The sequence below is a fragment of the Chiloscyllium plagiosum genome, unplaced genomic scaffold, assembly GCF_037043375.1.
Source record: "Chiloscyllium plagiosum isolate Xiang-an unplaced genomic scaffold, Cpla_swu_hap1 HiC_scaffold_2, whole genome shotgun sequence".
Classification (NCBI taxonomy): domain Eukaryota; kingdom Metazoa; phylum Chordata; class Chondrichthyes; order Orectolobiformes; family Hemiscylliidae; genus Chiloscyllium; species Chiloscyllium plagiosum.
The window spans coordinates 102,867,984-102,895,321 of record NW_028270140.1 but is presented as its reverse complement, the minus strand read 5'-3'; the positions used below and the strand labels follow the sequence as shown (position 1 = coordinate 102,895,321).

Sequence of the window (27,338 nt, the reverse complement as noted above, 5' to 3'; positions counted from 1 at the left end):
TTTCTGCAGTGCATCTTGTAAACAGTACACACTGCTGTCACTGAGCATCAGTAGTGAAGGGAGTGAATGTTTGTGGATGTGGTGCCAATCAAGTGGGCTACTTTGTCCTGCTGTCAAGCTTTTTGAGTCTTGTTGGAGCTGCACCCATTCAAGCAAGTGGGAGAATTCCATCACACTCCTGGCTTGTGCCTTGTAGACGGTGGACTGGCTTTAGTGAGTCAGGAGATGAGTTACTCTCTACAGTATTCCTAGCTTCTGGCCCGCTCTTGAAGTCACTGCATTTATGTGGCAAGTCCTGCTGAGTTTCTGGTCAATGGTAACTCCAAGGATGTTGATACTGGATGATTCAGTGATGAAAACACCATCAAATGTCAAGGAGTGGTGGTTGAGCTGTCTCTCAATGGTCATGGTCATTGCATGGCATTTGTGTGATGAAAATGTTACTTGCCACTTGTAAACCTATTTGGTAAATCGTGAAGGGTTGAAAAATCAATTTTCTTCAGATCAAAGAGAAACTTAAAATAAGGGGTAACTAACTTGAATTTATGTAAGAACATCACAGTCACCTCATTCAAGGAATTTGAATTGAATAAAAATCTTTAATTAATACTCTAATGATGACCATAAATCATTGTCAATTTCGTAAAAACCCATTTTTACCTGGTCTAGTTAACACGTGACTCTAGATCCACAGCCATGTTGGCTCTTAACTGTCCTCTGGGCAATTAGGGATGGGTAATAAATACTAGCCTAGCCAATGAAGCTATCATCCTATGAATGAATAAAAAAAGTTTTTTGCAGTGAGACCAAAGAACCATAAGAAATAGAAATAGGAGTCGACTATTCAGCCCTTCTAGCCTGGTCTGCTATTCAATAAGATCCTGGCTGATCCAACATTCCTCACATTCACTTTTCTGCCTTTTCCCTGTAATCTTTGATTTCCCTTACTGATTAAGAATCTATCTCAGCCTCAAATGAACAAAAAGGATTCTGGCTCCATTGGTCTCTGTGGCAAGGACTTCAAAAGACTCTTAATCCTCCGAAAGAAGAAATTCCTCCTCACTTCAGACTTAAATTAGTGCCCCTTTATTCTGAGAGTACACCCTCTTGTCCTAGACGCTCGCTTAAGAGGAATCATACTTTTAGCATTTACACTGCCAAACCCATTAAGAATCCAATCTATTTCAAAGAGATCACTTCTCATTCTTCTGAATTCCAGTGAGTGAAGTCCCGACCTGTTTAGCCCTTGCTCATAACACAATTCCTCCATACCAGAGATCATCCTAATGAACATTCTTGGAATTGTCTCCAATGAACGAATATCATTCCCTAAACAAATGGACCAAAACTGCTCTTAGTGCTCTTACTAGCACTTTGTACAGTTGCAGTAAGACTTTGCTACTGTTATATTTCAACTCCCTTGAATTAGGAGCCAACATTTAATTAGCCTTCCTGATTACCTGCTGCATCTATGTGTTAGCTTTCTGTGTTTCTGGAACAAGTTCCCCAAAGTGGGGAGTGGTTAGCTCAGTTGGTTGGATAGCTGATTTACAATGCAGAGTGATCCAATAGCATGACTTCAATTGTTACACAAGCTGAGATCACCATGCAGAATTCTTCTTCTCAACCTCTCTCCCTCACCTGAGGTAAGGTGACCCTCATATTAACCCACCACCAGTTGTATGTTTCTCTCTCTAATGAGCTAGCAGCCCTACGATCTGATAAGCTTAAGGTGATTTTATCATTAACTGACCCCCAAGTCACTGTGTTGCAGCTTTTCCCTATTTAAATAACACTTCTCCTTTATTTTCCTTTCAAAATGAACATTTTCTTGCATTATACTCCATTTTCCAAATTTGTGCTCACTTACTTAGCCTATCAATAGCTGTGAACATTTCGTATCTCTTTCGCAACTTGCCTTTCCACTTATTTTTGTGTCTTCCTCAAAATTGGCTACAGTATATTTGCTTCCATCATCCAAGTCATTAATATATATTGTAAAGAGTTGTGTTCCCAACACTGACCCCTAAGGAAATCCCCTGGTTACAGTTGCCAACCTGAAAAAGAATCCCTTATACCCACTTGCTGTTTCATGCCAATTCGCAAATTCTCTATCCATAACAATATACTAACTGCAAGGCCATGGACTCTTACCTTATGATGTTCAACATATCTACTGGTTCTCTTCCATTCACTTTAGTTGAGACTTCCAAGAAATACTCCAATAAATTAGTCAGACAATTCCCATTTCATGAAGCCATGCTGATTCTGCTTTATTAGTCATGTTTTTCCAAAAATGCTGCTATTCCTTCCCTAATAATTGATTCCAATTTGATGTTAGGCTAATTGGTCTAATTGCTTTTTGCCTCCTCCCTTTCCAAACAGGGATATTGTAATGGCAGTCTTCCAGAAAATTACAACAAATGGGCTGCCAGAGGGAGTAGTGGAGGCTCGAACAATTGTGACATTTAAAAGGCATCTGGCTGGGTATATGAACAGGAGGGGTTGGAGGGCTATGGGCTGGGTGCTGGCAGGTTGGACTAGATCGGGTTGGGATATCTGGTTGGCATGGACGAGTTGAACTGAAGTGTCTGTTTCCATGCTGTCATTCTCTATGATTCTAATGCATTCTCTATTTCTGTAACTACTTCTTTTAAGATCCTCTGGTGCAAACCATCAGAGCCAGGGACTTATCTGCCTTTAGCCACATGAGCTTGTCAAATACCACTTCTCTAGTGATGTTGATTCTTCCTTCATATTCTAAAGGGATGTTCGAAGTATCTTTCAGTATAAAGACAGATGCAAAATATTTGTTTAATTCCTCTGCCATTTTCTTGTTCTCTAAAAGCATCTACTCAGATCCATTTTCTAAGTGGCCTATGTTCACTTTGACTTCTCTCCTCCTCTTTCAGCTGACCTACCAGAGAGGAAGCGATGCCCATTTCAGTGGCCACTGCCAAAGTTATACTCCAGAATGGAAGATTTTACCCCTTATAATTAATCTAAAGGAAGCTCTTCAAAGTAAACAGAACATATGACTGCTTCAATTTCACTATAGGTTCATTCCTTTCAATTTTACTTCTGTTCAATTGTCAATTCACACCTGATCATTCAAATCTGCATCTTTAGTAATGACTTGGCCAACCAAAATTGGGTGAAAACAACACCTTTCCACCTAATTATTTTAAAATCCACCAATCACTATTCTAATCTAAATTGTGCCAAAACTGGAGAACAATGTGCACAGAAAAGATTATAAATCTGTTAAAACACTCTCCCCCAAAAAATCCATTATTATTTAGAGAGACATTAACGCCACATTAATCTACCATATGCTATACTGCATTGCTGTGCTGAAGGTAATACCGTCTTTTCAATTAGATTTGATTTTTGTTTTCCCATTCAACAGATACAGTTAAAATACAATTAGAACAAAACTACTGTAATAAGTGAGAAACTAAAAGCTACTGAATTAATTTACCTCATAAAAAGATTTGGAATCATCCCAGTGGTGGCTCTGTGCATCTTGGATAATGCTTGTAGCACAGACTGTTATGCAGTAATTGGTCACTCGAAGCTGAATCACTCTGATGAATTCTTGATACTGCTGAATTGGCAAGAATAACAGCCTACTTTAAAAAAATGATCAAAGAAACAGAGATTTAAGGTTTTAGCATAAGAAGACATAAGATCTCAGTGCTACAAATGATTCTGATCATTAGATACTCATCACTCATTTCCTCACTATACTCCTACTAGGGCAAAGAATAGTGTTCAAATGACTTATGAACAGTTCCTTGTTTGAAACACATTGAACTATAATCATATTACTGACAAATTTAAGTTCTCTTCTCACCAAAATAGTGATATCAAAGTAATATATACCATTTGCAATAGTTTGCTTTAATATTTTGGCCATGGTATAAATGATGACACACAAAAACTTCAATCTTATTTCTGTCTTTTTTTAGTTGTAGATAAAGTTAGTACTGATAGTAAATAAGCAGCACTGATTACGCTTTTCTTATGAAGCAGACATCACTGTAAATGGACGTTTTGTGGTGCAGTGGGTAGCATCCCTGCCTCTGCGGCAGAAGCCTTCGGTTTAAGTCCTACCCAGGACGTGATGGTTGAGTCAGGCTCTTTCTTTGTATTCATTCACAGGATGTGGGCATCAATGGCTAGGCCAGCATTTATTACCCATCTCTAATTACCCAAAGGGCAGTTAAGAATCAACCACATTGCTTTAGATTTGGAGTCACATGTAGCCAGACCAGATAAGAATGGCAGTTTCCTTTCCTAATGGACATTACCGAACCAGATAGATTTTTCCTGAAAAAAGATTCATAGTCACCATTAAACTCTTAATTCCAGATATTCATTGAATTCAGATTCCACAATCTGCTGTGGCAGGACTTGAACCTGTGTTTCCAGAACACTGCCAGGATCTTTGGATTAATAGCCCACCATTAGCCATTGCCTCCTCATTTGTAACATAAGAAACAGGAGCAAAAGGAAGCCATTATTCAAAAAACAGAGTTCGACAGAAAATAGGGAATTCAGACCAGTGTTGGCTTTGTAAAGGGAAATCATGTTTGACTAAACTAATGGAGTTCTAAGAGGAGGTAACAGCTGCTAAGGAATCGGTAGACATTTGGGTTTCCAAAAGCCATTTGATAAAGTACCATATTAAAGATTATTACAGAAAATAAAAATTCATGGTGTAGGCAATAGGCATGGACAGAAGATGGCTGGCTATCAGGAAGGAAACAGTAAGCGTATATGGATCTTTTCACATTGATAAGATGTAACAAATGATGTGTAATCAGAATTGGTACTGCGATCTCAACTGTTTACCATTTATATGTGAGTTAGATTAAGGGATAGAAGATATATTTGCCAAATTTACTGATGACACAAAGATAAGGAGGAAAGTAAGTTGTAAAGAGGACACAGAGAAGGGTACAAAAATATATTATTAGGTTAAGTGTGTAACAAACATCTGGTAAATGGAATATAATGTGGGAAAATGTAATATTGTCCACTTCGGTAGGAAGAATAAAGAAGAAGTGTATTATCTAGACCTTGAAAGATTGTGTCGCTCTGAGATGAAGACAAATCTGGGTGCCCTCATGCCTGATTTAGATAACCTAATGGAATGTTGTCATTTATCGTGAGGGGAATTATATATATAAGCAAGGAGATTATGCTTCAATTTAGTTACAATAGGCACGAGTGAGGTTACATCTGAAGTACTGTGCACAATGCTAAAGTTATGTTATTAAAGGAAGAATACAAATATTTTGTGGCAGTTCTGAGAAAGTTTACTAGACTTATACCTAGAAAGGAATTGGGGTGGTGCTGTTGTCTTATGCAAAAACATTGAAAATGCTAGACTTGTACTAGAGGAGTAAGGTGTCTTCATTGAAAAATAAAAGACCCTGAGCAGTCTTGACAGGGTAAACATGGAAAGGATACTTCTCTAATGGGAGAACTGTCAAGAGTTAGGGGGTCACTGTTTAAAAATAAACTGTCACCCATTTAAAACAGAGATTAAGTGATTTTTCTTCCCTGAGGGTCTTTAGAATTCTCTTTCTTAAAAAGTGGTGGAAGCAGAGTCCTTGAATATTTTAAAGCATAGGCAGATAGATTCTTAAGCATGGGGATGAAAAGTTATCAGAAGTTGACAGGAATGTGGATTTGAGGTTACAATCAGATCAGCCATGATTATATTGAATGGCAAAGCATGCTCAAGGGCTGATTGGCCTACTCCTGATCCTAATTTGTGTCTTGTACTTTAGAACTAAAGTAATCTCTCACTATACTCCGAATGCTCTCATTATTTAAAAAGCTATCTCAATATGTTTTCAACATCCTGTCCTCCTTAAAAGTTATGTGCCCTTGTATTTTGAGATCCTAGCTTTGACTTTGCATTCACATTTTTGTAATGACATAAATCAGGTCTATAAACAGATTGAATATGAACCTGCAGGTCTTTCTAATACACACCAATGGTGAACAATGACAATGGTCCTGGTCAGCTATGTAATAGAAAGAAAGTTGGAGCCTCTATTGTTAACATCCATTATCTCCAAACTACAACATGCATGTCCAAAGACATGGAGCCACACAAACTCAAGACTCCTTGAATGAATATACTAGCATCAGATATTATCAGATGCTTTTTCATAACTATGAAACACTAATTTATTTTCACTATTTGTACTTGCATTTGCAATTTAATTGATGAAGTGCAGAGGACTTACTTTGTGTTCAACTCTTTCAGTAAATTCTCATACTTGGTTAAGTAATTATGGATGAATATTGCAGTGGAAAGGATTATATAGAGATTTTGTACTGGAACCTTGGAAGGGACCTCTTTACTTCTCTCTTCAAGTCGAGATAGCAGATCTGTTGCCACTTTAGAACAGCCATCCAAAAATGCTTCTCTAATTTCCTGTAGAAAGCTCTCACTGCTTGCCAGGGCTAATGGAAGCAAGCTGTCAAGTTCTTCCATGATATCAAAACAAAACTAGAGAAGAATAAATGCAGTATTATGTTACTTGATGCCTGACATAACAACATCATTGATATACTTCCGTAACACATTCTTGAATCAAGAAAATTATGCAATCCAATAATGTACAAGTACTGTGACATAATATACATGGCTACAGATATCATATACATGGACTACAGTAAGGCGTTTGATAAAGTTCCCCATAGTAGGTTGATGGAGAAAGTGAAGTTGCATGGGGTCCAGTGTTTACTAGCTAGATGGATAGAGAACTAGCTGGGCAGCAGGAGACAGACAGTAGTAGTGGAAGGGAGTTTCTCAAAATGGAGAACTGTGACTAGTGGTGTTTCACAGGGATTCGTGCTGGGACCACTGTTGTTTGTGATACACATAAAAGATCTGGAGGAATGTATAGATGGTCTGATTAGCAAGTTTGCAGATGAAACTAAGATTGGTGGAGTAGCAAGTAGTGAAGGGGACTGTCAGAGAATGCAGCAGAATAAAGATAGGTTGAAGAGTTGGGCAGAGAAATGGCAGATGGAGTTCAATCCGGGCAAATGCGAGATGATGCATTTTGGAAGATCCAAATCAAGAGCGAATTATAATGGAAAAGCCTTGAGGAAAATTGATGAACAGAGAGATCTGGGTGTTCAGGTCCATTATACCCTGAAGGTAGCAACACAGATTGTTAGAGTGGTCAAGAAGGCATACGGCATGCTTTCCTTCGTTGGTAGGTCATGTTACAGCTGTATAGGACTTTGATTCAGCTACATTTGGAATACTGCCTACAGTTCTTGTCACCACATTACCAAAAGGTTGTGGATACTTTGAAGAAGTTGCAGAGGAGGTTCACACAATGTTTCCGGGTATGGAGGGCGTTAGCTATGAAGAGAGATCGAATAGATTAGAATTATTTTCATTAGAAAATTGGAGGTTGAGGGGGATTGTGGTCTACAGAACCATGAGAGGTATCGACAGGGTGGATAGCAAGAAGCTTTTACCAGAGTGGGGAACTTAATTACTGAGTGGTCATGAGCTCAAGGTGAAAGGGGAAAAGTTTAAGGGAGGTATGTGTGGAAAGTTCTTTTCGCAGAGTGTGGTGGGTGCCTGGAACGCATTGCCAGTGGAGGTGATCGAAGTGGGCATGATAGCATCATTTAAGATGTGTCTAGACAGGTACACAAATGAACAAGCAGCAGAGGGATGCAGATCCTTAGAAAATAGGCAACAGGTTGATATAGAGAATCTGGATCGCTGCAGGCTTGGATGGCTGAAGGGCCATTCCTGTGCTGTCATTTTCTTTGTTTGTTCTAACAGATTGACTTACTTCTGTACATTTTCTTAAAATAGAAAAACTTAATATTCTATTTCCATGCACACACTTTTATAATACAAATAGTTCTGAAATTGCTCAATAGTCACTTTGAAGAACACATCAATTTCAAGTAAGTGTCGAGTTTTTTTATACAAGTTATTGTGAAAATCATTATTTTAATTATGTTAGATTACAAAATACCATTTTTGTATTTTAAAGTTTGATTTATAACTAACATGCATGTAATAAATAATGTCTGATACAATTACAACTGAATTTTTAACTTGCATTAATGTTTTGAATACTGGCTATCAATTTAATATCCATATCATAAATCAGACAACACCAAGATATGAAATCACACAGATACTGAGGCTCAGAAGCATCATGATAAGGAGCAACAAAGGAAAGGTGTATACTACTATCAGTAACTGTAGACACAGTTCACATCTTTGCATGTTTGGATCAATCAGGTCTGAAATCATCATGGCAGAACTCAAACAGTAGAGAGAAAACCTTTTTCAAGCAGCTAGTAGATAAGCTTTGAAATGGATTGCAGAAATGTGTGGTGGAGGGAAATTCAACTGAAATATTCAAAATAGAATTAGGCTGCTGATGAAAAGGAAAAATGTATAGGGAACTTGCAGTGAGAGGGGTAGGATGCAGACATCAAGGTCCAATTTGGTACCAATGGCATAAGTAGAACTAAGAAAAAGGTTCTTTTGAGAGAGTATGAGAAATTAGGTGCTTATAATGCAGAACCTCAAAGGAGCATGTTCTGAGGCATAAGGTAATAGAATTAGAGCAGTGAAAGCTTGAGCAGTCAAAAACTGGTGTTGGAGAAGTGGGTTCTGATCGTGAGGCACGAGTACAATATTGGGAAAATTGGGATTTACACTTTTGGGGTGGACTACATCTGTACCATGCTGGGACTGGTGTTCTCATGAGCCACATATTTGAGAAGTAGAGTACCAAAGTAAACAAGTGAGGCAAGGGATCAAGCTTGGTCAAATATAACAAATCAAGGAATGGAGTCAAGGCAGGATAGCAAAATACAAACATAGAAAATTAAGATCAGAAAATAGCTGGAAGGGACAGGCAGTAAAGCTTAAGAATATATCAGCAGTAAAGACGAGATGCTGCAAAGATCGAGAATAAACAAGATTAAAGGCTGTCCATCTGAATTTGCATAGCATGAAAAACAAAGTTAATGAAGTGATTGCACACATTAAACTGAATAAATATGATAGCTAGTGCACAGTCAAGGACTGGGATCTGAATTTTAATTAATATATGACATTCAAAATGAATAGGACACTAGATAAAGACAAAGAGGTAGCACTCCTAATAAAAGATCATATTAGTGCAATAGTTAGCAATAACTGGGAATTTGTGTTGCAGACGTTTCGTCCCCTGTCTAGGTGACATCCTCAGTGCTTGGGAGCCTCCTGTGAAGCACTTCTGTGATGTTTCCTCAGGCATTTATAGTGGTTTGTCTCTGCCGCTTCCGGTTGTCAGTTCCAGCTGTCCGTTGCAGTGGTCGGTATATTGGGTCCAGGTCGATGTGCTTATTGATTGAATCTGTAGATGAATGCCATGCCTCTAGGAATTCCCTGGCTGTTCTCTGTTTGGCTTGTCCTATAATATTAGTGTTGTCCTTTAATAATAGTATAATAGGGACAACACTACTATTATCGGACAAGCCAAACAGAGAACAGCCAGGGAATTCCTAGAGGCATGGCACTCATCCACAGATTCAATCAATAAGCACACCGACCTGGACCCAATATACCGACCACTGCAACGGACAGCTGGAACTGACAACCGGAAGCGGCAGAGACAAACCACTATAAATGCCTGAGAAAACATCACAGAAGTGCTTCACAGGAGGCTACCAAGCACTGAGGATGTCACCTAGACAAGGGACGAAACGTCTGCAACACAAATTCCCAGCTCGGCGAACAGAACCACAACAACGAGCACCCGAGCTACAAATCTTCTCACAAACTTTGAAGTTAGCAATAACCTTGGTTCAGGAGATCAGATTGTAGAATCTGTTTGGGTAGTGATGAGGGATGTTAGGGGAAAGAGGTCACTTGTGGGGGTAACCTCTAGGGCCCCAAACACTAAACACAATGTACAATAAGTCCTGCAAAAAGAAATATTGAAATATCACAAGAAAGTGTGTGATAAAAGGTTGGCAATAATAATATGTGATCACAATCTATATATAAACTAGAAATATCAGATTTATAATGTTAAAAATCACACAACACCAGGTTATAGTCCAACAGGTTTACTTGGAAGCACACTAGCTTTCGGAGCGACGCTCCTTCATCAGGAGATAGTCGCTTCGAAAGCTAGTGTGCTTCCAATTAAACCTGTTGGACTATAACCTGGTGTTGTGTGATTTTTAACTTTGTACACCCCAGTTCAATACTGGCATCTCCAAATCAGATTTATAATAGCAGGCTTTGATGAGGAGTTCACAGAATGTTTTTAAGAAAACCAGAGAGTATGCTATACTAGACTTGGTATTGTTTAATCTGGCAGGATTAAATAATGATTAATAATAAAGAAACCCCTAAGTAGCAGTAATCACAATATGATTGAATTGTACACCAGTTTGAAAAGAAGAAGAGTGGGTCTAAAACTAGTATTTTAACCTGAAAAAAAGAAAAATTATGTGCACATGTAAGCTGAGCTAGCTGACATGACCAACACCTCAATAGTAGTTGTTTCAGAATTACTCACCATGCCATGTGCTGTTGAAATCAGGAATAAGATAATAGACTGAATAAATGCACAGAAGTGTAGTGTCGATGGGAAGGATTTATATTCTTGAGGCTGCAAATATGGGACCTTGTTGACCTGTATGGGTTCACACCAATCGAATAAACTAGTACAGTGGGAAAGGTCTGAACTAGAATTATAGGCAGACGTAAACTGAATGGGGAGACATGAGTGAAGGAGAAAAGATGGAAATAAGTGACAGAAAAATTGAGAACAAAAACGGAAAGCAGAGGAAATGAAGGCTGGCAGCAAATATTGATGGAATTTAAAGAAAATGTAAAAAGAATCAAAAAGACAATGTTATGTCAGTTATATATTTATTTTGATATCAATTATTTTGGATTTTTGATGTTGAACGAGTGCTGCTTAACATTTTCTCTATCTTAAAAAAGGATTTAATAACTAGCTTATAAGTATTTCTGTAGTTATGATGATCTCTTTTAAAGCATAATATTGGAGAGGGGGGCTTCCTGGTAAACAATGGTTTTTTTATTGCATTAGGAGAATTTAAAAGAAAAAAAACAAGGTGTATTTTCTAGATTTTCAGATAGATGGAACTTTCTGAGCACAGGAGAAACTCAAGCATTTTGAAAAAAACACTTTTTAGTTTAGGTCTGGGCAGCTCTGCAGCATTCTTGGCTGAAGCTGGATGTGTAAAACAACTGCCACTGAAAAAGGGAGGTAGTTTAGGACTAGAAATAAAGAGGTTAACGTAGTGCAAGGAGTTTAGTTTAGAAGTTCCATACCAGAAGTGTTTGGTCAAAACCCTGACAGGTTATGTGAAGCTGAGAAAATTTGAGCTCAGATACATGAGAAATCAAGAAAAAAGCTATCAGATTCTAAAGTTCAGGAATTAAAACTGCAGCTAAGTCAAACTCGACGTGGGATAGGTAAGGGAATTCTCTCTGGTGTTTGAGTAATGTAATGGGATACTGTTGGGATTAATGGAATTCTATTTTAACTATGTTTTGAAATCCTTAAACATGTATTGTATATAAATAATTTGGTTTGTCCAATTTTTATGTTAACTTATTTTTCATAATGAGCTTCTCTTTTATTGTTAAAAACCAAACTTGCTGCACTGCATCTTTGTATTTCAATGAAAGACTGCCTCGACAATACCTAAACAAAATCTATCAAGCTATATTTCAGTCTGGGATCTGACATGTCCTGAAACAATATTAACTGGTCTCATAATAATAGATTTTAAGGTAATATATCTGAATGCATGGAGCATCGCAATAAGATAGGTGAATTTATTGCACAAATGGTTACACACACGTACAATGTAACTGCTAATAGGAGACATACTTGTAGGACGAACAAGGCTAGAAACTGAACAACCAAGGGCATTTAATCTTTCGGAAGACCAGACAGGATTGAAAAATTTAGACCAGTGCGATAGCAAGAAAGGACATTGTCGGAGGAAATCTAAATGTGGAATTAATCTGGATGGAATTAAGAAACAACAAAGGTGAAAAACCTTAATGGGAGTTGGCTATAGGTCTCTAATTAATAATGGTAGGTAGGGGATGTCAATCAACAGAAAATTAGAAAAGCACACAATGGTGCTGCAACAATCATGGATGATTTTAATCTACATATAGACTGGGCACACCTATGGGTGCTGAATTCCTGCAAACTGTACAAAATGGCTTTTTAGATCAATTAAGTTTTGGAATGAAGTCTGAGTGGGGGTGGGGGTAGGGGAGGAGGGTGGGGGCAGGCTGCCCTAGGTCTAGATTTGTGTAATGATAAGGAGTTAATTAATAATTTTGTTGTAATAGGTCCTTTCAAAAAAAGTGACCATACATGATCAAATTCTTCATTCAGAAAGACAATGAAATAGTCCAATCCAAAATTAGCATCCTAAATCTATAAAAAGGTAAGTACAAAGGTATGAGGGAGTGAGGTAGCTGCAATAGACTAGGTAGCATCGTTGAAAGTTAAAACACTAGATAGGTCATGGTTAATATTTAAGGAACAAATCAATTCATTGCAGCAACTATACATTCTTTTCAGGCAAAAGAACACAAGAGGAAAAATGGCTCAACTATGGTTACCAAAACAACTGGATAGTACGAGATCCAAAGAGGATTCATATAAAGTTGCTCAAAAAGTAGCAAGCCTGAGAACTGCAAGTGGTTTAGAATTCAACAAAGGGGGATGAAGAGGTTGATTAAGAAAGGAAAAATAGAGAATCAGAGTAAACTTGCAAGGGCCACTAAAGTGGACTGCAAGAACTTCTATAAGTATGTAAAAGAGATTAGTGATGACAAATGCAGGTCACTAACAATCTGAAATAAGAGAATTCATAATGGAGAACAAATTAGTATTAGTATAAAAATGTGCTGGAGTAATTAATGGGACTGAACACTGATTAATCCCCAGATACAGAAGCTTGAACACGTTTGCTAACAGGTTTAAGAACAGTTTCCTCTTTGCTGTTATTAGACTGCTAAATGAACTCTCTAATTTTAAATCAAATATCGTTCAAATGCACCTCCTGTGCAAGCGTAACCTTGCATGCTTCACTTTTTCTAAAAATTCTATGATCGATATGTCCGGAATGTTTGTATCTGCATGTACTGCTTGTAAAATGAAACTTTTCACTGTACTCAGGTACATGTGACAACAATAAATCAAATTAAATCAAATACCACCCCTTGACGAGAAGGATTTTAGAGAAAGGAAGGGCAGCAGTTATTGCCTCTGTGACAAGTTCTGCCTGACTGTATTTAAAACTTATATTTCTCCAAACCCCATAAACTGGATCATGTGACTGCTTTCTGAAACTGTTGTAGACTCAGTGTCTCAATTCAAGCATCTTCTGGATTAGTGGTGCTGGAAGAGCACAGCAGTTCAGGCAGCATCCAAGGAGCAGCGAAATTGACGTTTCGGGCAAAAGCCCTTCATCAGGAATAGGGCTTTTGCCCGAAACACGATTTCGCTGCTCCTTGGATGCTGCCTGAACTGCTGTGCTCTTCCAGCACCACTAATCCAGAATCTGGTTTCCAGCATCTGCAGTCATTGTTTTTATCTCGTCTCAATTCAAGCAGTTTGCTTTCGACAAATACAACAAAAGCCAAAGTGTCTTTTACTTTTCAAACTGATCCTTTCAAAAAGATATATATATCCAACCAATTATTAAAAAAGTATTGTGGATGACACATCTTTGTAACAGAATTGTTAGATTCTTTTAAAAATAATAGTTATTCAAGAACTCAAAATAGCTGCTTTGTAAGTCTTTTTGTGACATGCCTCTACTACACTTGACAACTTTTCCTGGTATGTCTACATGATGTTGTGCTGGTGTTACCTTTACAACTTTTTTAGGTTGCTCTTCCTCCATGCACTGATCCCACGTAGCTTGCATTGGGCAAGTGCTTGTTGATAAGCCTTTACTTGATATATATTGCTTTTTTTCTTGTTGAAGGCATCTTGAACATGTATCTTCAATGGCCACTTTCATACAAAGGGCTGCAGAATATCCGAGGCTCTTGAAAGCATTTCGCCAACCACATTGAAGGGAAATAGACTACAATATGAACAGGCAATAAAGTCACAGTTAAAACATAAAGTCTCATTTTAAAAGAGCCAAAATCTAGAAGAAACTAAAATTACAAGAAAATGCAAATAAACGGTTTTAATAAGTCTGAAACCAATGTTGGTGAATTCTGTAAATGTGTCAACAAACAATTATGTCATCTTATTACAAAAAAATTTTAGGGATCATCTGTTTAAGCCATTGTCTACCAAAAATGACAGTGGCTTTCTGGCTGAAAATTTCAAGATCTTAGGAATAAATAAAGTATTATACTTCTGGATGTAAGTTTACTCGCTGAGCTGGAAGGTTTGTTATCAGACATTTTGTCACCACACTAGGTAACATCTTCAGGGGGTGGTAAATAGGATGCAAGTCAATGTGTTTGTTGATAGAATTCCAGTTAGTTGGTCGGTCAGTTCCAACCGGAACACTCAACAAATACATTGACTTGGATCCTATTTAACACCCCTGAGAAAAAGAACAGGAAATGATGTCACCACAGGAAATGAAATCACCAACCCTAGGAAACTCAAACATAGGAAAAAAAGCGGGCTACACCACCAGTGCTTCATTTAGAGGCTCACTGTAAATGTTACCTAGTATAGTGATGAAACGTCTGAAAATGAACCTTCCAGCTCAATGAGCAAACCTACATCCAGAAATTCAACCTGAGCTACAAGTTTTCTCAAAACTTGCTAAAGTATTATAGTGATTATTTTGCTAAATTTATAAAAATTAATACAAGACTTGCATTACCTCAGTCAAAAGTAGTAATTGATCGGCTTGGATGTTAGCTTTGTTCATCTCTGATGGCCCATCAATGTTTGCTAGGGTCTTCTTTAGCACTCCTAAGAGATCAAATACGACTGCACTGGTAAATATGGCCATACTACAATCATACAAATGACACTTGTATACACAAATATTGCTTGGTTCAGTCAGGTAAGAAAAGTATTTTGCATCTGATTTTAAATATCACTTAACAGTTTTAAAAATCTTCTATTCTAAATAGTTGTGTAGAGTTTGTGCATTGGACAACAGCAGCCAACACTACAGACAAAATTGACATAGGTTTCTGAATTGACACTTTCATTCAAGTTTAATATCAAATCTATTTGCATATTAGTGGAAAATCCATCATGAACCATCATAATCAGCGAAGTTAGAACATCGTTTTCTTTTCATTAAAATATTCATTTACATGTTTAAGTGGTTATTTTATATAATATTTTATTACAGTTGAAAATGAGCAAAGCTGAAAAAATAAATATTCAAAATCAGAGTGTCTAATCTACAAACAAAGTATAATCTGATTTCAATCAGTTGAAAGGAACATACTAAACTGTGCAGAATCATTTTCTCGTTTCACTGATATACAATAGTGAGTTGCTGGGTATTCAGTATTTCTCAATAGTACAGGGTTTTGATAAGACTTCATCTGGGATTGTGAATGCACTTTTAAGGAAGGATATAGGGCATTAGAAATGATCAAGTGAATGTTCACTAGATCGTATCCTGTTGACAGGCTGTCCTCTGATGAGAGGTAGAACAAATTGGTCCGCAGTCTCTGACGTTTAGAAGAATGATAGACCATCTCATTGAATCATCCTAATTTCTGAAGGGACTTGATAGCATAAATAGTACTGTACCCCCAGCTTGGGAAGCTAGAACAAGTAGGCACAGTTTCAACATAAAGGGCTGGTCACTTAGGATTTGCAAGATATTTTTTCACTCTGGGGATGGGGCTAGCTTCATGTATTTCTTTTTGAAAAACTTGCACAGAAACTGATTTGCTATGTATATAATTTGAGCCAGAAATTATCTAATCTTCTATAAATGAATAGACAGATTTGGGGTAAATTATATTGCAAAAACATGCAGCCTCAGAGAAACACTATTTCAGTATATTTTTTAAGCATGCTACACAAGTGTAGTGCATTACTTTTATTAATAATGAAGCTGTATGCAAAAGCTACATATGTTTGTTGATCAGTAATGCGGACAACAGTGATGTATTTGACAGCAAAGACAAAAATTCCATTCCTATTAATAAGTAATAGCGTATAAGTTTACTGTATATCATATCAAATAAAATGAAACAATAAATGACATTTCATAGATTCCAACAGATACAAAATAAGAGTTAATCTCTTTTGATGTTGTACATAGTGGGAGAGGGAAAGTCATTTCAACTTTTGGTGATGATGTTAAACATTATAGATTGACTACTTGTTTGCATCCTGCTCAATTTTCTTTGCCTTTGAAGGTCAGACAAGATCCAGGTCTCATTCTTTCAAGACTGCTAAGGTTTGTCAAGGTGATTTTCAGAAAACTGTGAGAGTGCCTTTGCAACAATTACATTAAATTGTAAGCATTATTTTGTTTTAGTCATTATTGTATTCATGTAAAAAATACATTTTGCTGAACTGATGAAGTGTTTTTAAGAAGGATAAAAAAACACTGATGTAACTTGAAGTAAGGCATTATATTCACTCGTACTCCTATAATATTGTTATTGTTAATACATTACACTGTTAGTATATTCTGCAGCTATTATAACAATAGATCTTTTAACAAATGTTGCAGCTGATCATGGCTTCATCTAACTGATATTTAAAGCAAATGTTAACAATTTTAAATGCGATTTTTAATTCACAAAATTGACATAAGAAATTTCAATGTCATTTTTGATAGTGTTAGACACATTCACTATTTTTAATATGCTGATGGTAAAAATATGCAAAAGCCATTTTTAAATCTGTTATCTAAATGCAAATTTGAATACTTAGAACTTTGTCAGTCTTCTTAGGCTGTCCTTGGGTCTAAGGATGACCCTTCCAAAGTTGTTGACCCTGATGTGACTAAATATTCAAAGCAGGATCAACACAAATTTAGCAGAATCTGCATCTAAGATCCTCTGAAATGCTATTCTCCTTTCAAATGAGGGAAATAAGGTCATGAGTTTTTGCTAAGAGTGATTCTCTGCCATACTTCAGTATTTCAGTAGAGTTTCCAGCTGCACTAGTTGTTTTGTTGCTTTTCAACATCATTTTGGGCTGGGGTTTTGCAAAGATGGAGATGACTGTCGAGCTGTGGGATGAAACCAAGGGCACTCATATTGAAGATGGAATCCCAATTGAGGAGATCCTCAAAGTGTTCATTCCCACAAGCAATGACTGCATCTCTGTTCTTGATAAGCTACCCAGTTCAGTGGGGAATATCCTTGGATGCTTGGGCTACAGACGGTGGCAACTATGCTAGAAATCCAAGCCTTTTATGGCTGTTAGCAATTTGATAGACTTTGTGCATTCTTTTCACCTACAGCAAATCTTTAGTTCGCAGTTGTTTTCTTGGACCTTGGTCTTTATTAGTCTGAAGATCTGATTTCTTTCCCTTGGGTTTTGTTGGTGCTTCCAGTACAGGAATTTCTTGTGCTTATGCTTTAGTAACTCCTGGATCTCCTTGTCATTGTCATCAAACTAGTCAAGAAACCGAGAATCTCATCACAGTTGCTGTTTATTCAAGAGCAGACTAGGCATTGAGGTGCAGGCTGAGTTTGTCTTTCTTCCTGGATTTGTATCCTTAAATCCACTGGAATTGCATTTCCTTAAAACTATGAGAAATATGAGCAGAAATAAGCCATTTGGCCCATCGTGTCCAATTCCACCGTTTGATAAGATCATGGCGAATATGATTATCGTTAACTCCACTTTCCTGTGTTATCCCCATAATCTCTTGCTTATACAATGATGTAATTAAGAAGGTAGCAATGGTTTAGAGTGAGGGTGCTACCATGAGGTCTTGGAATTGTCTCTTTGATGCAATAGGATGCTTGTTATGATCAGGCCTACTCCAGGTATTGTCAGGAGAAGGACTCCATTGGCATTTACTTTCTCTCTGCCTACCTTGCCAATCATGCCTTTCCAGAGCTTTGTGTCCCTCCTCAACTCTGGTGTTAAGATCATCAAGAAGAATCAGCTTGTCTCCCTTTGGCAGAGGGGACACTGACAATCAAAGAATTTCTCTCTGAGTCTCATCTGTTAATTCTACAGTTGGGATCATGCACTGACAACAGTGGTGAACTTGATCTTGTTTTGGGTGAGCCTTAAGGTCATGAGGCTTTCATTTGTCCCACAAGGCTAGTCAGTTAGTTTGTTTTATTTTCAGCTCACCATGGTGAAATCAGTGTTCTTTTTCTCATGTAACTTTCGAGAAAAAGGTGTACTTGTCAACTTTTGTCTTTGAGCTGAGTCTGTCGTGACCACCTTGTCTCACTCAGGATAATAGTATTGATGTCATTGTGCTAGAGATTCTGGCCTATGAAAGCAGTGCAATGTTCAGGTTTGTCGCTGTCGGGATTATCAGTGAGAACCCTGATCTTCCAGGTCTCAACCTTCATTTTGAGGGAATGAAAGGTGCCTCAGCATAGTTCTTTTAAGGTGGAGTGGCTTTTGTACACAGATTATGACAGTCCTCATCAACAGATGTCTTTGTCCAATGGCAAGAGTTGGTGAAACAATTTGAGACCAGGCAACACTGCACAGACAGGAACAAAGGTGTACACCACACAGGTACAAATGTGCACATGTGCTGTTTTCTAGGAAACCCCATTCCTGTTTTCCTGTGTGTTAGTTGTTGAGAGAATAATGTGTTCCACACCAATCAGATCCCGTATGATTTGTACAGCTCACTGCTGCCACAGCAGATCGTGTACATCTGATTACTTTAGCTCTCAACAACATGCAAGAAGTCAATTGAAAATATCTTCGAACAGACCTATCACATCACTGTGATTTTAAAGTTACTTTCTGCAAACGGTTATCAGTATATTTAAACATGTTTATTATATTGCTAGAGTTTCATGGCACAATGTTTCCTAATGCTATTTTCATTTATCTTCCAAAGATGGAACAAGATTAGTTTGTCCACCCATGCTTCAAGATACAATAGTTCACAAGTCAGGTAAAATAGGGAGGGAGGAGCAAAAAAAAAAGCCATACTTGCAAAAATATAAATAAGAATGTTATAATCCTGTAATGAAAAATAAGGAAATCATATCATTCTAAATTTATTAGATATTGATAAGCTTTACCTCGAACATTTCTACCATGCTGTGTGGAAGGGTTTCCCAAAAAGACCTCAGAAGCTAGTTCCTTCATTCGCTTTTCCATATGAAGGAGAATTTTCATCAAATGGGAAAGGCATCTGAGCTGATGTGCATTAAGACACAAGTTCCTTCCCCTCTTAGTCTCTTCCCGTGGAACTGGTCAAAGAAAGTAAATGAAGAAAATGTAAATTGGTAAATTACACTTAAAAATAATAAATAGTCATAACGTTACTGTTAGTAATGCAATTGTGTGGCATTTGACACACCTTCAACCACATTTTAACAAAGGGATTAGCAAGGGTTTCAAGAGTAATGTTTTTCCATCCCACTCACCCCAATGATAATGCATACCAACCAATACCCTTCAGTTATCCTCAGTGGCCATATAGAGGAGGTGATGGACTAGTGATATTATCACTGGAATGTTAATCTATAAACCCAGGTAATATTCTGGGAACCTTGGTTTGAATCCCACCATGGCAGATGGTGGAATTTTTATCCAAAAAGTCTAGATTTAGAAGTCTAATGATGACCACAAAATCATTATCGATTGTCGGAATAAACCATCTGGTTCACTAATATCCATTAGGATAGGAAACTTCCAACCTTACCTGGTCTGGCCTACACGTGACTCCAGACCCACAGATCTGTGGTTGACTCTTAACTGCCTTCTGGGAATTCAGGATGGGCAATTAATGTTGATTTAGCCAGCAATGCCCTCATCCCGTGAATGAATTTAAAAATGCCAACCCATGTCCCTCCATCACCTGTACCAGCTGTTCTGGCTTCATGACCCTCTACCCATCTTCAATGGCCCCTCATATCCTCCATTTGAACACTTTCCCCTACAGACCTTCAGCATGACCTCAATACAATACAACCAATGACTCATTAATAATACTTCCATTAATAATACTATTCACACAGTACAGAAACAAACACAGAGAATGCTGCAAAAACGTAGCAGTGTCTATTGAGAGAGGAACAGAGTTGACGTTTCAAGGTCAATATGATGTAGTCAGAACATTATACACACTCTATACAGAACTAAGGAACTCTAAGATAACAATGCAAATGCTCAAAAGCCAAACATAGCATACACCTGTTTCACCAAATTAATTCAAGTCTAGGTTCAAGGTTTTGACCAAAGCCTCAGTGCGCATACTTAGTTATGATTGAAAATGAACTGGATTCATGTCATTTTCTGTGGATAGGGTAGTTAGGCAATTTTCCATTTTTCTAGGTCGATGCCAGTGTTTCAGCTGGAGTTTTTTCATGACTGAAAGATGTGGCATTTAGCCCATTTATGGGTTTTTGTGATGTGTAGTGAGTAATGATATGATTAGGATAGCTGTTGTCTTGCAGGATAGCTTTAATCTGCTCTCCCTCTGTGTCAAGCTGCTATGTGAGTAAATGGCTAAGACCTTACTTGAGGTGGTTCAAAACTTTTGATTATTTGCAAATCTTCACCCTCTCATTCATTCCACTTGCTCCAATGACAATGCATACCAACGAAAACCCTCAGTTACCTCCAGTGGCTCATCAACCCATGTCTTCTACCCACCCATACTGGGAGGTCAAAAATGAATGCAGAGAAGTATGAGGTATTTCATTTTGGTAGAAAGAACTTGGAGAAATAGACTAAAACAAAGGGCACTACAGTAAAAGGGTATGCAGGAACAGAGAGATCCAGGTGTACACATCCATAGTTAATAAAAGTGGAAGGAGAGATAGAGAGATCAGTTAAAAAACATATTATAGTCTCAGCTTTAATATTAAGGGCACAGAGTATGTGATGAATTGTATTAGACACAAAGTAGACTTGTTAATTCACAAAGGGATATAGAAAGTTGTTATAATGTAAACTGAAATTACATAGGACAAATCAGATCCTAGGATAAAACCTGGCTTGATAAACCCTAACTTTGTTTTGTTTTAAAATGTTGGCAATCTGTTACCAAACACATTCTGTAAACACACAGACAAAAGTCTACATGTGTATTTTCGAAACAAAGAATAAAACATGTATTAAAGAAGAAAAACAAATTATATTACACTAGTCAAAAATATTATAACATTTCAATTATAAACTTTAATTACAAAGACCAGAAAAATATTCAGACTTGTACTATTCCTTGCATTCGAGCATTTGTCAGGGGTGGGGAGGAGGCGGCAGCATGATAGAGCACATAGACAAAGTCTTTTCCCTGGGGTGGGGGAGGCCAGAACTAGAGGTCATAGGTTTAGGGTGAGAGGGGCAAGATATAAAAGGGACCTAAGGGGCAACTTTTTCACGCAGAGAGTAGTGCACGTATGGAATGAGCTGCCAGAGGAAGTAGTGGAGGCTAGTATGATTGCAACATTTAAAAGACATCTGGATGGGTATGTGAATAGGAAGGGTTTAAAAGGAAATGGGCCATGTGCAGGCAAATGAGACTAGATTAGGTTGGGATATCTGGTTGGCATGGACGAGTTGGACCGAAGGGTCTGTTTCCATGCTGTACATCTCTATGAATCTACAACTCATCTGAAAATACATCACTCCCCTATTGTCATGCATTTGTTCTGACTCTACACAAAAAGAGCATTGGAGAAATCAGCTTTGCAGGTCAAAGGAGAAGGTTTGTTTAATTTGAATGTGATTATGTTGATGGAATGACTAAATACAAAACATATTATAAATTTTATGGATAGTGATAAGGATCAAAATGAATTCACAAATATGTTAACCCCAGCAGATTACTAATGTTAAATGCACAGATGAAGAAGGACATGCTTTTTAAAGTAAAGGCTGCAGTGTTACTTATCTTATAACATCATGTTTCACTGCTTAAATGATATTATATTCAATAAAACTTGCTCCTCTAAGGACACAGTTTCCAACTGCTGGTAATTAACAAATTCTGAACTGAATAATAAGATAATTTCATCATCAAACTTTTCATTGAGTTGTTACATTTCACTGTTGAGTTCTATGGGCTTGATTTTATACTTGACATGTTTCAAATGAGCAAAAAAATAACCAAATGCAAACATACTTGCAGATTAAATTTGATGCCTTCACTGTTTTAAATCCCATGTATAACCTGCATGCCACTGACTAGCTCACTGCCTGAAAGTGGCAGAAAGTAGCACTGCCTGTTTGGTGGGAGTGGAATTTGGTGCAGCAGGAAGGAACATGGAGGCCTTCTAAGTGCAAATATGCCATTTTAGAAAAAAAACAGGAGAAACCTTGTCCTTCTGACTTGAAAATGCAATTCCATAGGAATTGGAATTGCATTTTCAAGTCAGAAGGACAAGGTTTCTCCTGGTTTTTTTTTCTAAAATGGAATTTTGCACTTAGAAGGCCTCTTCACCTACTGACAACTGTCAATTGCCTTCACCTAAAAAGAAAGACATGATGGCTTTCCTGCTTATGCTGGATTAAAATGTGCCCAGCCTACTGGATGCAAATTTGCATAAATTTATGTGGACAATGTCCATTTCCAGCAGTCACATTAGCCACTCAACCAGAATAAGCAATTATCATTGTGACCAATGGGATTAGGAAAGTAAGTCTGAATCCTCTATTTTAATTCCTGAAGAAGGGCTCATGCCCGAAACGTCGATTCTCCTGCTCCTTGGATGCTGCCTGACCTGCTGCGCTTTTCCAGCAACAAATTTTCAGCTCTGATCTCCAGCATCTGCAGTCCTCACTTTCTCCTCTATTTTAATGTCAATTTCTCCCTTACAGATTGGTTTACAATACATACCCCATGTATTGAGTTCAATTTGTCATCTTAAAAAGATGATATTCAAGTCAGGTAGTATAAAAATGGCACAGGCCTTGCATAAAATATCTCAGCTTCAAAATTTTTGTAAATGCTCCTTTAGAAATTTATAATTATTCTTCCCCTTCCTGTCTGCAGAACATTCCAATCAAATTTGTGGCCTTCCCAGTACAACACTGCCAGTGAGAAATGTTTTCTGCCACTTTGTCCCTTTCTATTACATTTCCTAATCCACTTTGATACCGATGACACATCTAATAATATCAACTAACTCCATCATTTGTCCCTACTCAATTTCGCTGTTACTTATCAGAATGTAGCCATTGCAACTCCACCAATGATTTTCTTCCAACTGTTTGCATACTTGGATTTTGGACATCCAAATTATCCAAAAATCAATCCTTGGCCCCCACTTTGTCCTTATCTACAAGATGCCTTTTAACAGTATAATTTACAGATGACCACAACATCATTACTCACCAATGAGCAAATTTGCAAGCCATCTTAATCTTTACACTCCTGTAATTATGAGTGTCAACCTGTCCTAGAAGGTCACCAAAAAACCTAGACCCTGATCAAATATTGTAACTCTCATAAAATGTTGAAGGAGAGATTCTAGAATATGTTGTGCACTTCCTCAGAAGACACTCTCCCAAAAGGACCACCATTGACAAGGAGGTCCAACATTGGATTGGCTACATCAGCTCAGCATTCTACAAACTGTGGCAGCAAATATTTAACAACAGAGTCCACTGCAAGACAACAGAAGGTCCCGTATACAGAACAATTGTCATCATGACACTTCTGTACTGCAATGAGACCTGCAAATCACAAGAATTCCTCAGAAATTACTCCAACACTGACTCTGCCGCATTCTCTTGATCCTCTGGGAACACTGTGAAAAATCACTATTGGCTATTTTGAAGCCAGCTCTACAAGAATTCAGATTAAGCACCTGCAAAACTAACAGTGATGAAATGGACATTATGATGAGCTGGCTGAAAAGCATCTTCCCCACCAGGTCTTGCTTTGAAAGCTTTCCAATGGCAAGTATTCCTGGGGAAGATAAATAAATACAAAAAAGTCAAAGGAACTCTCCTTGAAGCGTGACATTGATGATTGGGAGAAGCTTCCTTCTAATCATTCATGAAGACCCAAGGCAACAACTTACCTTGTCAATGGACAGCTGAGTTCATCCAGGTGAGTAAAAACAATGACTGCAGATGCTGGAAACCAGATTCTGGATTAGTGGTGCTGGAAGAGCACAGCAGTTCAGGCAGCAAGCGAGGAGCAGCCGATTTCATCCACCAAGATGGGGATCACATCCACTTATATACTGTTGACACCTAGGTACACCACTTCATCAAATGTCTATTCACCATTCACTGTGACATTGTTGGTATTACATCAAATCTTGGATTATCTAAAATTTTTGCTAAATTTTGCGTTATATGCGGTTGGAACAGCTGAGACTTCAAAATCCAAAGTATTTGAGGTAGATTCATGGAAACACAAAACATGGGAGAAAAGGAACTGAAGTAGACCATTCAATCCCTCAAGCCTGCTCCATCATTCAAAAAGATTATGACTGAACTGTGGCCTCACTCCATATGCCTATCTCTGTATATCTTAGATTTAAATTTAGCAATTGAATTTAACACTGATCATTATTTGAGGAAGACAGTTCCAAACCTCCACTACTCTTAGCATGTAGAAGTGTTTTTTTGTAACATTTCTTTTAAATGGCCTGGCCAAGATTCTTAAGACTATGCCCCGAGTTCTAGATTCTTCAACCAGTGAAATAGTTTAACTTTATCTACCCTGTCTTTCTCTGTTAATATCCTGAAGACCTTGACTGGATTATCCCCTAAACTGTTCAATTCTAGAGAATAAAGGTCTAATTTGTCTCATCTCTTGTAATTTAAGGAGAGGCAATGGCCTCGTGGAATTATCACAGGAATATTAATCAAGAGACCCAGGTCTCTTGGTTCTGGGAACCTGGTTTTGAATCCTGCCACAGCAGGGAGTGGAATTTGAATTCCTTGTAAATATGGAATTAAGAGTCTAATGATGACCATGAATCCGTTGTCGATTATCGGAAAAATCTATCTGGTTCACGAATATCCATTAGGCAAGGAAACTGCCATCCTTGCCTGGGTCTGGCCTACATGTGACTCCTGACCCAGCAATGTGGTTGATTATTAACTGCCCTTAGGGATGGGCAATAAATGCTAGCTTAGCCAGTCACACCAGCATCCAATAAATGAATGAAAGATGCGGCGGCAGATGCACCTGGACTACACCTCCTCCCATCCTGCCCCCTGTAAAAACGCCATCCCATTCTCCCAATTCCTTCGTCTCCGCCGCATCTGCTCCCAGGAGGACCAGTTCAAAATACGTACAACACAGATGGCCTCCTTCTTCAAGGACCGCAATTTCCCCCCCGACGTGGTCGACGGTGCCCTCCACCGCATCTCCTCCACTTCCCGCTCCTCCGCCCTTGAGCCCCGCCCCTCCAACCGCCACCAGGACAGAGCCCCACTGGTCCTCACCTACCACCCCACCAATCTCCATGTACAGTGCATCATCCGCCGTCACTTCCGCCACCTCCAAACGGACCCCAGCACCAGGGATGTATTTCCCTCCCCTCCCCTATCAGCTTTCCGTAGAGACCACTCCCTCCGCGACTCCCTTGTCAGATCCACACCCCCCACCGACCCAACCTCCACTCCCGGCACCTTCCCTTGCAACCGCAGGAGGTGCAACACTTGCGCCCACACCTCCCCCCTCACTTCTCTCCAAGGCCCCAAAGGAAACTTCCATATCCGCCACAGATTCACCTGCACCTCCACCCACATCATCTACTGCATCCGCTGCAGCCGGTGTGGCCTCCTCTATATTGGGGAGACAGGCCGCCTACTTGCGGAGCGATTCAGAGAGCACCTCTGGGCCACCCGGACAAACCAACCCAACCAACCTGTAGAACATCATTTCAACTCCCCCTCCCACTCCACCGAGGATATGCAGGTCATTGGACTCATCCACCGCCAAACCACAACAACCCGACGGTCGGAGGAGGAGCGTCTTATCTTCCGACTGGGAACCCTCCAACCGCAGGGGATGAACTTGGACTTCACCAGTTTCTTCATCCCCCCTCCCCCCACCTTGTCTCAGCCGGATCCCTCCAGCCCGGCACCGCCTTCCTGACCTGCAGTCTTCTTCTTGACCTCTCCGCCTCCATCCTACTCCGACCTATCACCCTCACCTTGACCTCTTTCCACCTATCACATTTCCAACGCCCCTCCTCCAAGTCCCTCCTCCCTACCTTTTATCTTCTCCTGCTGAACACTCTCCGCTCATTCCTGAAGAAGGGCCTGTGCCCGAAACGTTGAATCTCCTGTTCCCTGGATGCTGCCTGACCTGCTGTGCTGTTCCAGCAATAAAGTTTCAACCTTCTAAAATAGACCCTGGTCTATTCTTTTTCAGACTGAAATAGCTAACCTCACACTTAATTATATTAAAATTCATCATGTTAATCTTTTACATGGGACCTTACTGAAAGTCTTCTAAAAGTCCAAATGAACTACATCCATTTGAAGGATCCCCTTTATCAACTCTCCCAGTTATATCTTTGAAACATGCCAGATTTGTGAAGTATGATTTGTCTTTCATAAATCCATGCTGGCCCTGTCATATTCTGTCACTGTTTTCCAAGTGTTTTGCACTTAAATCATTATAATGGACTCCAGCATTATCCCTACTACTGATGTCAGGATACAGAGTCTATAGTTCCCTCTATTTTCTCCACCTCCTTTTTCAGATAGTGGGCTTGCATAAGCTCTCCTCCAATCCAAAGGAATTCTTTGACACTCTACAGAATATGTAAAGATGGCCATCAATACATCCTTATTTCTTAAATGAAAGAATCCATACAGTATAGAAGAAGGAGAAAGTGAGGACTGCAGATGCTGGAGATCAGAGCTGAAACATGTGTTGCTGGAAAAGCGCAGCAGGTCAGGCAGCATCCAAGGAACAGGAGAATCGACGTTTCGGGCAGATTCCTGAAGAAGGGCTTATGCCCGAAACATCGATTCTCCTGCTCCTTGGATGCTGCCTGACCTGCTGCGCTTTTCCAGCAACACATTTTTCAGTATAGAAGACGACCATTCAGCCCAAAGAGTCCACATGGACCCTCCGAAGAGCATCAAATCTAGACCCCCCCTCCTATCTCTGTAACTATGGCTAATCCACCTAACTACACAGCCCTGGACGCAACAGGGTAATTTAGC

The 27,338-nt window shown here is 38.8% G+C and overlaps 1 protein-coding gene across 7 annotated transcripts in view; it reads right to left on the bottom strand.

Annotated features, from left to right (window-relative positions):
• The window catches only part of kiaa0825 (KIAA0825 ortholog), a 423,025-nt gene that overhangs the window by 319,219 nt on the left and 76,468 nt on the right, over nt 1-27,338 (bottom strand). For all 7 annotated transcript variants that reach the window (XM_087999252.1, XM_087999265.1, XM_087999256.1 and 4 more), the window contains 5 exons: nt 19,265-19,435; nt 14,929-15,020; nt 13,945-14,163; nt 6,267-6,532; nt 3,482-3,632 (listed from right to left, as the gene is read on the bottom strand). In XM_087999252.1, coding sequence (XP_087855378.1) covers nt 3,482-3,632; nt 6,267-6,532; nt 13,945-14,163; nt 14,929-15,020; nt 19,265-19,435 — 899 coding nt within the window. The remainder of the gene's footprint in view (nt 1-3,481; nt 3,633-6,266; nt 6,533-13,944; nt 14,164-14,928; nt 15,021-19,264; nt 19,436-27,338) is intronic.